The sequence below is a fragment of the Lutra lutra genome, chromosome 7 (assembly GCF_902655055.1).
Source record: "Lutra lutra chromosome 7, mLutLut1.2, whole genome shotgun sequence".
In the NCBI taxonomy this organism is placed as follows: Eukaryota; Metazoa; Chordata; class Mammalia; order Carnivora; family Mustelidae; genus Lutra; species Lutra lutra.
The window spans coordinates 60,674,397-60,689,436 of record NC_062284.1 but is presented as its reverse complement, the minus strand read 5'-3'; the positions used below and the strand labels follow the sequence as shown (position 1 = coordinate 60,689,436).

The window sequence follows — 15,040 nt, the reverse complement described above, 5'->3', positions numbered from 1 at the left end:
TTGCTTTCTTTTGTGGTCCTAAAGAGTGGAATAGCCTTGTTTTACTATGCAAAGTAAATACAAATTATGTTTCAAAGTTTTGATGAAAGTGGGGCACCTGGCTGGCACAGCCAGAGGAGCATGCAACTCTTGACCTTGATTGTGTAAGTTTGAGTCCGCACTGAGTATACAGATTACTTAAAAAAATAAAATCTTCGGAGCACCTGGGTGGCTCAGTGGGTTGAGCCTCTGCCTTCAACTCAGGTCATGATCTCAGGGTCCTGGGATAGAGCCCCACATCGGGCTCCCTGTTCAGTGGAGCGCCTGCTTCCCCCTTCTCTCTGCCTGGTGCTCTGCCTACTTGTGATCTATCTCTCTCTGTCCAATAAATTTTTTAAAATATCTTCAAAACAAAAACAAAGTTTTGATGGAAGAACACAAGAGTGATTCCGTGTTCAAGATCAGTTTTTAAAGGTGAAATTTGGGGTATTCTTTTTTTTTTTTTTTTTAAGATTTATTTATTTCACAGAGAAAGAAAGTATGGAGAGCACATGAAGTGTGCAATGAAGTGTGACAGTCAAGTGCAGCAGGCAGAGAGAGAGGGAGAAGCAGGCTCCCCATGGAGCAGGGATCCCAACTCAGGCCTTGATCCCAGGACAACCTCAGCTAAAGGCAGATGCTTAAGCAACTAAGCCACCCAGGCATCCCCCACCCTTTTTAAAGATTTTATTTATTTATTTGACAGAGGCACAGAGAGAGAGAGGGAACAAGCAGGGAGAGCTGGAGAGGGAGAAGTAGGCTTCCCACGGAGCAAGGAGCCTGATGTGGGTTTTGATCCCAGGACCCTGGGATCATGACCCGAGCCGAAGGCAGATGCTCAACCGACTGAGCCACCCAGGCACCCCCCCACCCTTTTTTTAAGTAATCTCTGTGCCCAACATGGGACTCAGACTCACTATCCTTAGATCAAGAGTGGCATGCTCTATTGACTGAGCCAGCCAGACACCCTAGGAATTATTCTTGAGTGGATAGACCTGAGAGCAAAGACAAGGGGAAATGCTAAAATTGGAAGCAAGTGTAGAATTCTTTCTCTTGTACTATTCAAGTAATAATTTCAAGTAAAATTCCTTTGGAGCTACCAAATTAGCTTTGAATTAATTTCTCCACATGCAGCTTTGTCCTTTTATTGCAGAAAAAAATTCTTCATTCTCTTCTGTGCCTTCATTTGTTTTATAATGAATAGTAGTTATTGTTCCAGTAGGTTGTCTCCTAAATACAGCTTCCTATCATCAAATCCAGGTAAAAGCTTTGTTCTTATTCCTCTGAGAGGACAGGTAATGAGAATTGACTAAGCTACATGTTGTCATCTTGTTCCTGGTAAGCTACCTCAGACCCCATACTACTGAGTCATTTGGTAGTCTAACCCAGTCCTCACCGCATTCTTTCCCACTGTGGGTATGAATGAATCTGGACAGTGAGAAGCACTCTTCCCAGAGGTGCCTGTAAAACCTTAGTATTCTCTCTGCAGTGAATGTTAGATTTGAATTTTGTGTTAGAGAGTTCAAGGAAGTCCTGTTCTCATAATACTGGCTTTAGGATGATATATAAACATGAAGGAACTAAGGAACTAGGCTAAGGACACAGATCAGATGACACTTTTGGGGTGTTTTAAACAAAGTTTAAGGCCTTTTAAACTCTCTAACTTGACGTGAATTCTTGTCTAATATTTCTTTCTTTTGTGATGCTTGTGAAATAAAAGCCAGCATGGTTCACTATGTTCCTCTTAATTTTATTGTGCTCCACCCTGCTTTACTGGTGAAAATTTTAAGAAGGAGTAGTAGTGGGGTGCCTGGGTGGCTCAGTGGATTAAGCCTCTGCCTTCGGTTCAGGTCATGGTCTCAGGGTCCTGGGATGGAGCCCCGCATCAGGCTTTCTGCTTGGCAGGGAGCCTGCTTCCCCTTCCCCCTCTGCCTGCCTCTCTGTCTACTTGTGATCTCTCTCTCTGTCAAATAAATAAAATCTTAAAAAAAAAAAAGAAATAGTAGTTAGTTCAAATTTTTCATAAATTCATTCACACACACCTCCTTCGCTACTGTGAGCTCTGGCCAGAGCTCCTTTCTTGTACAGATTTGTAGGGGCTAATGTGTTTCACACATACGAATCTTTTTCTTTTTCATCCTTATTTTGCTTAGAAAAATAAAGACAAAATCCAGAATCTATAGGATATATTCCATGTAGTCATCTTTTGGGGGAGGCAAAACAGATTTTATGCTATATTGGGTTAAAAATGATGATTGGGAGAAGCAGAGTACAAGGTGTCCCCCACTTTTCAAAAGTTCAAGGTTATAACACTTGGCTTTTAAGAAAGACCTACATTCGTAACTGTTTCACTAATCAAAAGAAATCCGAAGAGGACTTTCATTTTACAAAAAAAAAAAGGCAAAAAGCGGAAATAGCATTCAGCATTTGTTTGGCACTGAGCCACTACAGAGCTATGTGCACTGGAGCAGTGGGAATGGCACCGCTGAGCCCCTTCCCCAGGAACTATACTCAGCATCGACCTGTCATGGCTTTGAACTGTGTCTGGGAGCATCTGTACTTTATCTCAATTTATTTTGTGCATCTGTTACCAAGGTGTGTCCTGAGGTATCAGAAAAGCCTGAAAGAGGTTATTTTTTGGGGTCTGGGAATGCTCAAAATATTTTCCACATAGATTAATGGTAATTGCTTCTTTACTTTATGCTATTTCAGCTTCCAAAAGTTTGCAAAGGAATTCTCTACTTTGGGGGAACAAGGGAAACCTGTACCAGTGTTGATTCCATCTCCTATATCTGTTTCAGTGAAACTGTTGCCATGGTAATGGGCCACTTAGTCATCATGTGTGTCAAAAGCTTTCCATACTCCACAGCTTTTGTGAACTAGCTCATAAAAATTGGGGGCAGTTCAGATTTTGTAATTTAAAATATATAAAAGGATCTAAACATGAAGAATTGTTTTTGAAAAAAGTGGTGTGTGTTTAAGTTGTAAACACTGTTCTCTGTTAAATGCTTAGAGAGCTTTGACTGGCTATTGATGAAGAATCCCAACCAGAAAGTTTTCAAAAACTCATCTGCTAGATGTTAATTTGCACCTGTAGTATCTATATATGACATTATTTCCTGAGATCATGAAAGCTGCCAACGCCCCTTGTGGAAAGCTCTGAGAAGCCATTGTACTCGGGTTTTCTGTGCTTTATTTTCTCTCTTTTTGTTTGGTCACTTAAAATATCTGAAAATAGAAGCCATTTAGTCTAGCAGTTGATCTATAAACACTACGCCCTTTCATTTAAGGTGAGACCTTTCCTCACAGACTTTTAATTTTGGAGAACAAACTGATGGTTAGCAGAAGGGAAGGGGGTTGGGGGAAGGTTGATGAGGATTAAGGAGCACACTTGTTGTGATGAGCACTGGCTGATGGTTGAAAATGTTGAATCACTATATTGTACACCTGGATCTAATATAACACTGTATGTTAACTAACTGGAATTAAAATTAAAACTTAAGGGGCGCCTGGGTGGCTCAGTGGGTTAAGCCGCTGCCTTCGGCTCAGGTCATGATCTCAGGGTCCTGGGATCGAGTCCCGCATCGGGCTCTCAGCTCAGCAGGGAGCCTGCTTCTGTCTCTCTCTCTGCCTGCCTCTCCGTCTGCTTGTGATCTCTCTCTGTCAAATAAATAAATAAAATCTTTAAAAAAAAATAAAATAAAATTAAATTAAATTAAAACTTAAAAAGCAAAATAATAATAATAAAGTGAGACCTTTTCTCTATACCTATGTTTGATGTATTCTTTAAGAACAAAAGCAGAAAATTAATTTCTGAGTAATGAAGACCTAATGGTTAGAAATGTTCCTTTTAATTTTTGCAAGACATGGAAAATAAAGTATGCCCCTTGTTAAATGGGTAAATTTATATCTGAGGGGAAAACATCTGTGTGTTTTCTGTGCTATACTGTGGCAGGAAATTTACAGCTGTGGGGTCTATCATCCTGCCCTACTTATTTTCTTTTCTTTTTTTTTTTTTTTTTAAAGATTTTATTTATTTATTTGAGAGAGAGACAGTGAGAGAGAGCATGAGCTAGGAGAAGGTCAGAGAGAGAAGCAGACTCCCCGTGGAGCTGGGAGCCCGATGCGGGACTCGATCCCGGGACTCCAGGATCATGACCTGAGCTGAAGGCAGTCGTCCAACCAACTGAGCCACCCAGGCGTCCCTGCCCTACTTATTTTCGATTGAGACTTACATGGTACCAAAAGACTCTCTACCAAAGCCTAACTTCTCTGCTTTGTGTACATTGTGATTGTGGTAGCAAGACACACACAGCTACCAGTGCATACAGGGTAGTGAAGACACTCAAGTGCCTGAGGAAGGGACACCACGTTATAACCAAATCATGTCTCTCGTAGTGTGACTTTCTGTTTCTTTTGTTCTAATTTGTTCTTGGCCAAAACAGACTAAAGCAGTAATGAACCTTTTCTGTACCTCCTTCACCTATTCATCCAAGCAGCTTATGCAGTGGCGGTTAAGGTGTTCTTTGTGTTCTTCTGTGTTAAGTATTAAGTTTTCTTGCGTATAGCAATGTCTAGTAGTTAATGTCATTATGTGAAGGGAATGTGGGTAATGTGGTATTAAGGACTACCTATAAAGGAAGAATGGATGAAGCCAGTGTTAAGAGAAAATAACACAAGAAAGTATAGATTGAGTAAAATATGCTGGGGGTGGTCAGGGTTTCTCTTAAGCTAAGGCTGTGTATGAGCATTTTGAGCGTGTGAATTTTTTTTTAAATCTAAGATCAGAAAGCTACAAATCACCTTGCCGTTAGTGACTTCCTGTGAGAATACCATCTTAACCTACCTCATGTAAGACAAGTGAACATGTTTTAATTTGGGAATGACCACCCCTGGAAGTAGAATTATCATTAGACTTTTTCCAGAAGGGTGTTACAAATAACATATTGTGTTAAAAGAACTCCCTGCAGTGAATGTTATAACTCTTTCTTACCAATAACTATAAGGTTGAAGAGAAAATAGTTGAAAGAAATGTTCATTCTTTCATCTTTTGCCTTTATGTTCTGGGAATGAAGTAAACAGGCTTTGTTGAATTTTGCCATTTGAAAATACTTCAGATGAGCGTGACTTTAAGAGATCCCTGGCAGAGACATTGTTTAGTTACTGCTCTCTGGAAGTCAGTAAACAATTCAAGGTCTTTAGGTCAGCTACTGCTGCTGCCTCAGCCCCCTGGGTGGCAGTAGACACCCTAACTAGCAGTCCTGAACTACTACTACTATAACTTGATGACACGACCAGTATTTCCTCGACTTTTATCTCTTCTCCCCATCCCCGAGGAGGAGCAGGGGGCCTTACCACCAATAATAGGAAATGTGCTTATGGAAAACAAGAAGACTGCCTTCATCTGTGCATAGGAATAGGATTTTTTTAGGTGTATGTTCTTAGCTATCCAATATCTAGTATTGGAAGAACAGTATGATACCCGATCTGCTCCTCACCCTGGGCTTTGAGAAGGTAGTGGAGATAAATATGTAGGGAGGCTGGTGAACTTCAATGCAGATGCTAGCCAACATAGAGATGAGAATGCAGATATTGTTGAAAAACTGTCAGAAGGATAAAATTCTTTTCTAGGTAATGACAGGGATGTCAACATCTAGAGGAAAGTATTAAACATGACCAAGCTACGGGGGCCCAGTGTTGTAATAAAGCATTGTAAAGACTTCCATACAGTGTGGTTAGAAACCACTGGAGATGGCCATCTCTCCTAGAAACAGTTCAGGCCTTTCAGTTTGTTAATGACCATTATTCAGAAAATGCTGATTGGTTTTGGAAAACAGATTATGATACCCATATCCTGCTAGACAACTTAAGATGGCTTCTCTCAAAGTGTGAACCTGAAGAGCCCATTGACTTTGGGAAAAGATATCTACTGAACAATGAAGCCTTGAAGAGATTTGATCCTGGAAACTTTTGGTACAGGAACTCTAACTATGATTCCTTTGTACAGCCCTGGTTACTGTTCATCTTGCAGTTTGTTTTCTTGACCTTATACCATATAAAATTTGCCTACCTTATGTATGATTATTTAGGTTCCAACCTGCCTTTTCTGAGAAAACAATAAAGAAAAAAAGTGAAATAATCAAGAATGAAGATCCAAAATAAAATGTCTAACATTGGGACGCCTGGGTGGCTCAGTTGGTTAAGCAGCTGCCTTCGGCTCAGGTCATGATCCCAGCGTCCTGGGATCAAGTTCGGCATCGGGCTCCTTGCTCGGCAGGGAGCCTGCTTCTCCCTCTGCCTCTGCCTGCCACTCTGTCTGCCTGTGCTTGCTCTCTCTCTCTCTCTGACAAATAAATAAACAAAATCTTTAAAAAAAAAATGTCTAACATTGCACTGAAGAAAGAATTGCATCTGCAATAAAGAACACTGTAACCGCACTGACAGATTCTTTTATGTGAACATCCATCCTTTTTTAAAAAATTTATTTATTTTGAGAGAGAGAGAGACAGATAGTTAGAGAGGGCACTAGTGGGGAAGAGAGGGAGGAGCAGGCTCCCCTCCGAGCAGGAAGCCTATTGAGGAGCTCGATCCCAGGGCCTGGGATCATGACCTGAGCCAAAGGCAGGCACTTGACTGAGCCACCCAGGCGCCCCAGCATCCCACACTTTTAAAAAATCTTCCACATGAAAGCTTATAAACTGAAGCTTTACTGTGAGCTTTTAGTCCGTTAAAATGTATTGATAAGGTAATATAAAGGGAGAATTTCTGGTTTTTAAAAAAATGGTCAGATAAAGGAGCTAAAGCAATATTGTTACCTTTTCCTGACCATTTGTATTGATGTCACTGAATAAATGAAACAGCTAACCTTGCTAGAACTACAGTTGACTCTTGAACAACGTAGGGGTTAGGGATGCTGACCCTCTCTGCAGTCAGAAATCCACGTATAACTTTTGACTCCCCAAAAACTTAGCCACTAACAGTATACTGTTAACAGGAAGCCTTACCAATGACATAAACAGCCAATTAACACATATTTTATATGTTACATACTGTATTCTTAAGGTAAGCTAGAGAAAAGATGTTATTAAAATCATAAGGAAAATACATTTATAGTATTGTTGAGTTCTTTTTGAAAAAAAAAAAGTGTATAAGTGGATCCACACTTTTTTTTTTAAAGATTTTATTTATTATTTATTCAACAGAGATCACAAGTAGGCCGAGAGACAGGCGGGGGGTGGGGGGTGCGGAGCAGGCTCCCTGCTGAGCAGAGAGCCCGATTCAGGGCTTGATCCCAGGACCCTGGGATCATGACCTGAGCTGAAGGCAGAGGCTTAACCCACTGAGCCACCCAGGCACCCTGGATCCACACATTTCAAACCCATGTTCTTCAAGGGTCAGCTGTACACTGCACTGTTAATATACACATGTGGTACTAAACAGATGTGCCTTATGCCTGGCTGGCTCAGTCAGTAAGTAGAGTATATGACTCTTGATCACGGAGTTTTAAGTTTGAACTCCACGTTTGGTGTAGCAATTACTTAAAATTGTTAAAAAGCAATGTGCCTTGGGGATGCCTAGGTGGCTCAGTCATTAAGCATCTGCCTTCAGCTCAGGTCATGATCCCAGAAGCCTGGGATTAAGCCCCACATCGGGCTCCCTGCTCTGTGAGCCTCCTCTCCCTCTCTCTCTGCCTGCTGCTCCCCCTGCTATGCTCTTTTTCTAATAAATAAATAAAATCTTTAAGAAAAATCTTTAAAAAAAAATCTTTAAAATGCATCGAAGAAAAATTTAGAAGGAGATATTGTTAGGCATCATGTTTTTAATACAAGATGTGAGTTTGCATCCATGGTATAACAAATGAACCAAACTTCCCCCCCACACATACACTGTTTTATCTAATGAAAGTTATGCTCTAACTATTTATAATTAACAGTATCTCTTCCAGAAAAAGGTAGAATTGGAAATGCCACTTGCTTACAGTATATCAATAAAACCCATGTTTTTAAAATTAGCATGAACCTTGACTATATTATACATTTGGTTCTAAATACTGGTTTATTGTTTATTAGAATTAATATTCATAAATAAGAATGTTTAAGTCAGGTATTTAATATGTGACATTTTTTCCATTTTGCTTGCATTAAACATACTTGCCAATGGCACTAATTTGCATTCTTGTCTTGTAGTCTCTGGTTTTCAGCAGCCACTGCAAAGCAGTGAGTGGCTACTCAGACCAGGTCATCCATCAGCGGAGATCAGCTACCTCCTCGCTTCGTTGCTGCCTGCTCACTGAACTGCCATCTTTTTTGTGTGTGGCCAGTCCACGAGTAAGTGCCACAGGAGGGAAGAGACAAAATAGATGATACTTGAAGAAATAAACCAACTTCTAAGAGATCCATTTCTTAAACAATTACTTTAAGCTCTTTGGACCTTGAGAAATGTAAATCATCAGTATTTAGAAGACACACATGGTCCTGGCTTTCCCAAGACAGTGCTCCTCCCTTTAAATTACATTGGTTTGAGAATTGTATGGTAGATCGGAATGGCTTCTTTCCCTGACCGTGTCTCTCCTGTGTCATTCCTCTCGTTTAGTCAGGAGCTCTAAACTACCATGGGAGCAAGCCATCTGTCAGGTAGATTATCACTGAACAGCAGGGTCAGGGACAAGGGAATATTTGAAAAGGAGAGGGAGCCATTTGTTACCTGCATTGAGGTTTTTGAGGGTTTTTTAGAGGAGGGGGTCAGATTGGGAGGGAGATTTGATCTGGCCTTATCGCCTCAGTGCAGTCTCCAAATAATAAAAGGAAACATAACACTTCAACATCAAGAAACTTCTTAGCCTGGTGTTCTCTCACTCTTCTCAGCAGCCCTGCCTGGACTGTGGTTCACAGGTATGTTCCCTCTGAAAAGTGACTGTTGTGCTCTATTCACCATTCAGCAGTCTTAGTTTTATTTGCAGGTTGGGAGCAGTTTCTCTTATGGTTTCAACTTTGAGCACCTGTTAGATCCTTCCTAACCCTCCATTTATCAAAACAGGGCTCTCTGTGGATTGCCAACAGCATCGCTGCAAAGGCTCCCCTTTGCACAGTGCTGTGTTTTACTCTGCTTACCTCTTCCATTCTTTCCTGTCATTGATCAGAGCTAGACAGAAGCTCTCTTACAACTCTGAACAAGTATGTGAAGGGAGGGGGCAGAGTAGAGATGCATCAGACTCTGTGGTTAGAGCAGAGAACAAGTTTTAGTCTTCCTGGCTCATTGCCCTTTTTCTCTAAGGAGCATCTTTCAGTTAGCCAGGAAAACTCTTAAAGAGGCCGACATTACTTACTCTTCTTACCTTCTTTTCTCCACTCATTCTAGAAGGTCTGCTGTGTTCACAGTTCTGTTTAAAGAAGGTGGAGCCTTCTGAATCTTCCTTAGTGATATTTTGCTGTCATTATTGACATCAGCTTGCATTCTTTATTAAGATATCAAAGGTCAGAGTCTGGCAGGGGTCCCAAGAAAGTTGATGAATGGAAATGAGATGATGATGGGACTGAGTCCCATTGACTCCTGCCTGCCTTCCCTTCTTTCTGCTGACCCTGTACTACATTAACTTGATTTGCAGGCCACTGTCAACTGTGATATATATTAGCTATCTAAATAGAAAGTATTTAGATTTTCTATATATCCTGTTCTGCCAAAGCATTTTTGGTCTTGGAAGCTTTAGTCAATGCAGGGAAATACACCCTTTCTAGAACACATCTAAAGTCAGGTGCTTCTATAGAAAGTGGTCTTTAGGCTACATAGTTGTGTGGTTCATTTCCTTCTCACCCTTCCAATCTGATGTGTATACTGCGAGGCCTAATAAGAGGAAGTCTAGATTTCAGAGAGGGATGTCTAGGTATTTTTACTTCTCATATCCCTAGTGATTTATAGAGCCAATTAAAAAGTGAGCTGCCTTGGGCTGTCATTGCGTTGACAGGCATGAAGTTTCTTTATTTATTCTACTCAGAGCTCTCTGGCCAACCACTCTGAAGAAGAACCCCACTCTCCCAACAGACTCACACATGGGATACTCCAACTGTACAACTGAAGGCTTGTTTTCTGAGGAGCCCAGAGTTGAAACTGTCAGCCTGGTGCTGCTATTTCCCTAAAGAATAGTAAATAGTGACTAGTTTGAAGAAGGATAAAATAGCATAAAGGTGGGGTGACAGGCAAGGAACAGGAGAAAACTTTATTATTTGGCTGAAGCACTCTGCCCTAGCACCTTCCTTTCCTACTCAGCCCCTCTCTCCATAATTGTTACAGAATGTTTTCACATAGCAGGGTGTCAAACCTGAAATAGGAGTAGTTACACCATGGTTATATGGACAGGAAGAGGAGTTTTATTTATTTTTTTTTAAAGATTTTATTTATTTATTTGACAGAGATTACAAGTAGGCAGAGAGGCAGTCAGAGAGAGGAGGAAGCAGGCTTCCTGCTGAGCAGAGAGCCCGATGCGGGGCTCCATCCCAGGACCCTGGGATCATGACCCGAGCTGAAGGCAGAGGCTTTAACCTGAGCCACCCAGGCGCCCCAGGAAGAGGAGTTTTAAATATGTCTGAATATTTTATACACTCATCCATAAGCTTTTACCTTTCAGATCAGGCCTGGGGTGTGAATAATCCTGAGATCCTTGCTTGTCTTATATTGATTTCTAACCCATCTGTGGTGGGGAAAAACTGACTTTCTTTGAAGTCTGAACCTTAGCCTTGAGCTGAAACAAATTAATGTCCCTGTCTTGTGCTGTGGAAACTTTCAGGGTCAGTTCTAGAAGAACTTTGCCTGCCACTAAGGAAGGAATTATAGGAGCTATTTTCTTGTTAGCTGAAGAAATAATTCTGCTGGGTTAATAAACTAAGACCCTGGAAGTTCATTTTACCAAAAAACTGAAGCGCTTGGAGTGGTCACGCTTGCTAGAGCTAGAGCAGAAGCATACACGTCCTCAGGAAGGACGCGCTAAATGCTTGAGGAGACAGCCCTTGAAGATACTATAGTTTAGGAAGTTAATGAAGCAAGAAGCAGAGGTTAGCTTATGTGAGACTAAAGGGAGTATGCATTTCCATTTGTGGGGAGGGAAGAATGGTGTGACATGCTTCATTTCTCCCTACTTCTGAGAAATCGGAAGGCCACGTGGGGTTAGAAGAATGGGTGGAGGCCATTTATGAGAGAGCTGACTTGGGAAGCACAGTTTAATTAGAACTGGACTTGTTTGCCTCCTCTTAGACCTCATGAGTTCACTGCTTGCGTACTTATGACATGACATTCTGTGATTTTTGCATATATCTTGATCCAGGGCCCTTGCCAAAGAAGCTTATCAAAACATTAAAAAATATTTCACTAAGAACTGGGCCTCACATACCTCCTAGTCTTCAGTCCTAGACTTGTAAGGATGTCAGCAAAATGAATTTGGAAAATAGGTGAAAGTTTATAACTGGAGAAAGTTGTTTTGTTTTTAAACTGTGTAACAGTGCCTAGGAGTGAGTTTTAGGCAGGAAAAACATTTTCCCTGTGTCATTGTTCCCCTCTTCCTTTGTGCTGAGTTTTTAGCTTTTGATTTTTCATCTGGAGAACCTGGGCCCAAAGTCTATATGTACATATTATTGTTCTTATTTAACTATTATTATTTTAGAGCACATGCATGAGAACAAACAGGTGCCCCCCAAATCTATATAATTCCATTACAAATACTGCTTTTCTACAAAATAAACAACAAAAACAAAGCTGTTATCTCTGAGTATAAAATTGATCAGTGTGAGTATCTTGTTAGAAAAGTGTAAATATGATTTACTCCTCCAAAAGTATATATACTGTATAGAACCAGTCGTACTTCTGTAGTCTAACCACTGCTGCTTATATGAGTGTTAGGAAAGTACAGCCACTATCCACTATTGACCGTGTGGTTCTGGGACTCATACCGTAGATGGTAGATAGCTGCTGAGTTACTGCCAGGACAGGCTACAGCAGGAAAATCCAGGTTTTATCCACCATTTTTTTATTTCTGTCTTCATTTGTCTATGTTCAGCTTTCTGTGGGAAAAAGGAATAAACTGGAAGCAAGAGAACAAACTCCTTTTGGAATGTGTAAAGATGATAGGAGATTACCAACAACTGCATCTCGTATTGTGTGTGAAACGGTTGTGTGAGCTGACTGGGTTTTGGAGCTGCAGGGGGCACCCGCTTGCTGTGACCCCTCCCTGTAGCTTTGTGTCTGGACTGTAGATGGCACTGTTTTCTAGCAAACTCCGTTCAGCTTCATCTCTGAGCCGGAGTAGAGGACGCTATGGTATTAGTAAATCATGCTCTTTCTCTTGTTTTGGTATCCTCTAGTCTCCAGCAGAGGCACCTGCAGCCCTGTATTCAGCTAGCTGACTGTTAGTGTACCCCAGGGCAGCATTAAGGCTTGGCCTGAGGGGCCGTGGTATACATTAAAAACCTAGAGCTATTGGCTTTTCCTTTAGACCTTCTGGATCAAAATCTACACTTTAGATAAGCTCCCAAGAAGGTTCTTCTACATACCAAAACTTGACAACCATGCTATTGCCCTAATGATTGATGGGCATGAAGATAGAAAAGCTAATAGTAAGATACATTTTCCTAAATGTCTCTCTTCTGGGAAATAATAGCAACAATAAAACTAGCTAACTAGGTAGGGCCAGTTTCTGTGTTCTGATCTCTCTCGTTCCTCTGCACTTGCTCCTTATACCCAGTTTCTCCGCATTCTTGGGGTTGCTCCACGGTTTTTCTGAGCAGTTTGATGCATATAATGGGACTTTCGCATTTTTATCAGCCTGAGCATGCAGATAATCACAACCTCCAAATTTCAACAGAAGGTAACTCAGGCTTCTAATCAGGTGATTTCTGAATCTGAATCACAGCTATCTGAATACACAGATGCTTATTAGAGTAGGAATAGACCCAAATCACTTAAAGGATTAAAAAGCCTGTTTCTTAATTGGCGAGAGCCTTCTATTCCATGGGGGCGAGGGTGGGGGGCAGGCAGCATTTCAGTGTTGTTGCACCTTGTGGGGAGATGAGAGTTTGTGCATAGGCTCTGTCCTAGCCAAGAAATGAATCCACCACTCTCTGGCAGTATCTTTCTCCACCCCCTTCCAGCATATCCCATCTTATGGCCTAAAAGAAAGGTTCTCTTATCTTTCATTAGGCTTTTCAGTCAGCAACCTGGTCAGGGAAGAGGAGAAAAAAGTCTTGATAAACTTGGGAGCTTTGCCACAGAACCATTAAAGATCACTTTAAATGCACCAGGCCAATAACCCTTTTTGTTCTTTAGTAATGACTGTGTAGTTCCAGCTCCCTTCCTGATCTTCCCATTCTGTGTATGGCTACTAGAACTTCACCAAAAACACTACCCAGCAATGAGGGGAAGTGGCAGAGTTGGGTCAGGGATCTATAGAACCATGATAGAATCATTCCTGACCTGGTATCCCAGTTTTTCTGAAAACTCAAGCACTCTCTGGATCTTTAGCTTGCTGCAGATTCATGTTGTAAGTGGTTGGCCTTTTACCTGGACCAGCTCACTAAGTCAGTTATTAGGGGCAGCTTATTTGTCAGGACAAACTAGCCTGAGAATTGTCCACATTTATCTACAAAGTTGGGGTGTAGGAAATGTGCAAGAGCTGTCTCACATGACTGTCTCACCGCAGGTTACCGCAGTGCCATTGGATTCTTACTGCAATGACCGCAGTGCAGAATATGAGCGGCGAGTGCTGAAGGAAGGAGGGAGTCTGACAGCCAAGCAGTGTTTGTTAAATGGGGCCCCTGAACTGGCGGCAGACTGGCTAAATCGACGATCCCAGTTCTTCCCAGAGCCAGCTGGAGGACTGTGGAGCATCAGGCCTCAGAACGGCTGGTCTTTCATCAGGATTCCAGGTAAGTTCTCTGTTCTCGTGGAATGTGTTCCCAGCTCTGGCAAGGGAAGAGGAACCGAGGAGATACTCCGTGTGGTGGCTTTAGATACTTAGAATTCGAAGTGCTTGGGGTTTGTTTCCTGTTTTCCCCTTACTAACTTCATAGGTAAAAATACTTGAGTAATTTATGACTTAAGAGAGAAATGTTCTTTAGATTTGTGCTTACGTACTCTCCTTTGACAAGCCTACAGCTGAGAAAGGAATGCCACTCTTTAAAAAAAGAAAAAAAAAAAAGGAGCCGTTGGGAGAATAAAGTTGGTAGGAAAGGCTCCAGGTCGAATGAGTACAGTTGTCTTGTGCCATTGCCAGTAGGGTGAATGAGAATGTCGTCACTTCAGAAAGCCTAGTTGAAGTAGCATAAACAGTGTCCTGCACGGAGCACTAGAGATCTGAATGATAACCAGAAGAAAAACAGTGTGTTTTATGCCAAAACGCTAGCAGATTCCCAGACCTCCTAGAGTCAAGGTCGAGGGCTGAAAGGAAACTAGGTTTTCATCTTTGCTTTAGTGAGACTACTTTTAAGGAAACTGAACACAAGATTCCTAGGCTTATGTTGCAAACACCTGCTGGCAGACTAGAGTGCTAGTTGAGGCCTACCACGTTAGTTTTGGTCGTCCAGATTCTCTGATACTTTGATTGTATTCTTTTTACTGGATATAATGAAAGTAAATTAGAGCTGAGCATTCAAAAGAGAGAATCTGCCAAGTGTCAAGGGACTTTGGGTCAGCCTCATCCGTAGCTGGGGTTGGAGGGTGCTTTGAACTAGAAGAATCCATCCTGAGTTTATGAGAGCAGTATAATATGTGGCCTCGTAGCAGACCTAGAACACCTGAAAGCAGTGGGTGAAGGTGTACTGTTGGAAAACAAGGGGGAAAGCCCAGTTGTAAAGCAGGCCTGGTTAGTAGTGGGAATAGAGGACTGAAATCCAGCGGGTCTGGAAACCATTGAATCCCAGCCAGAAGATGAGCACAGGTGTTGAAAGAAGAAAGACAGCACCTTATTTCTTCTTTCTCCCTTCTTTACTCGGGCTCCTAAGTTCCCAGTACAGGAGTAGAGGGCTTATTGCTGGCGCTGTGG

General features: G+C 41.7%; 1 protein-coding gene across 3 annotated transcripts in view; it reads left to right on the top strand.

Annotated features, from left to right (window-relative positions):
* INO80 (INO80 complex ATPase subunit) overlaps positions 1-15,040 on the top strand; it is a 129,834-nt gene that overhangs the window by 76,521 nt on the left and 38,273 nt on the right. For all 3 annotated transcript variants that reach the window (XM_047736087.1, XM_047736086.1, XM_047736085.1), the window contains exons 25-26: positions 8,205-8,345; positions 13,700-13,925. In XM_047736087.1, the coding sequence (XP_047592043.1) occupies positions 8,205-8,345; positions 13,700-13,925 (367 nt within the window). The remainder of the gene's footprint in view (positions 1-8,204; positions 8,346-13,699; positions 13,926-15,040) is intronic.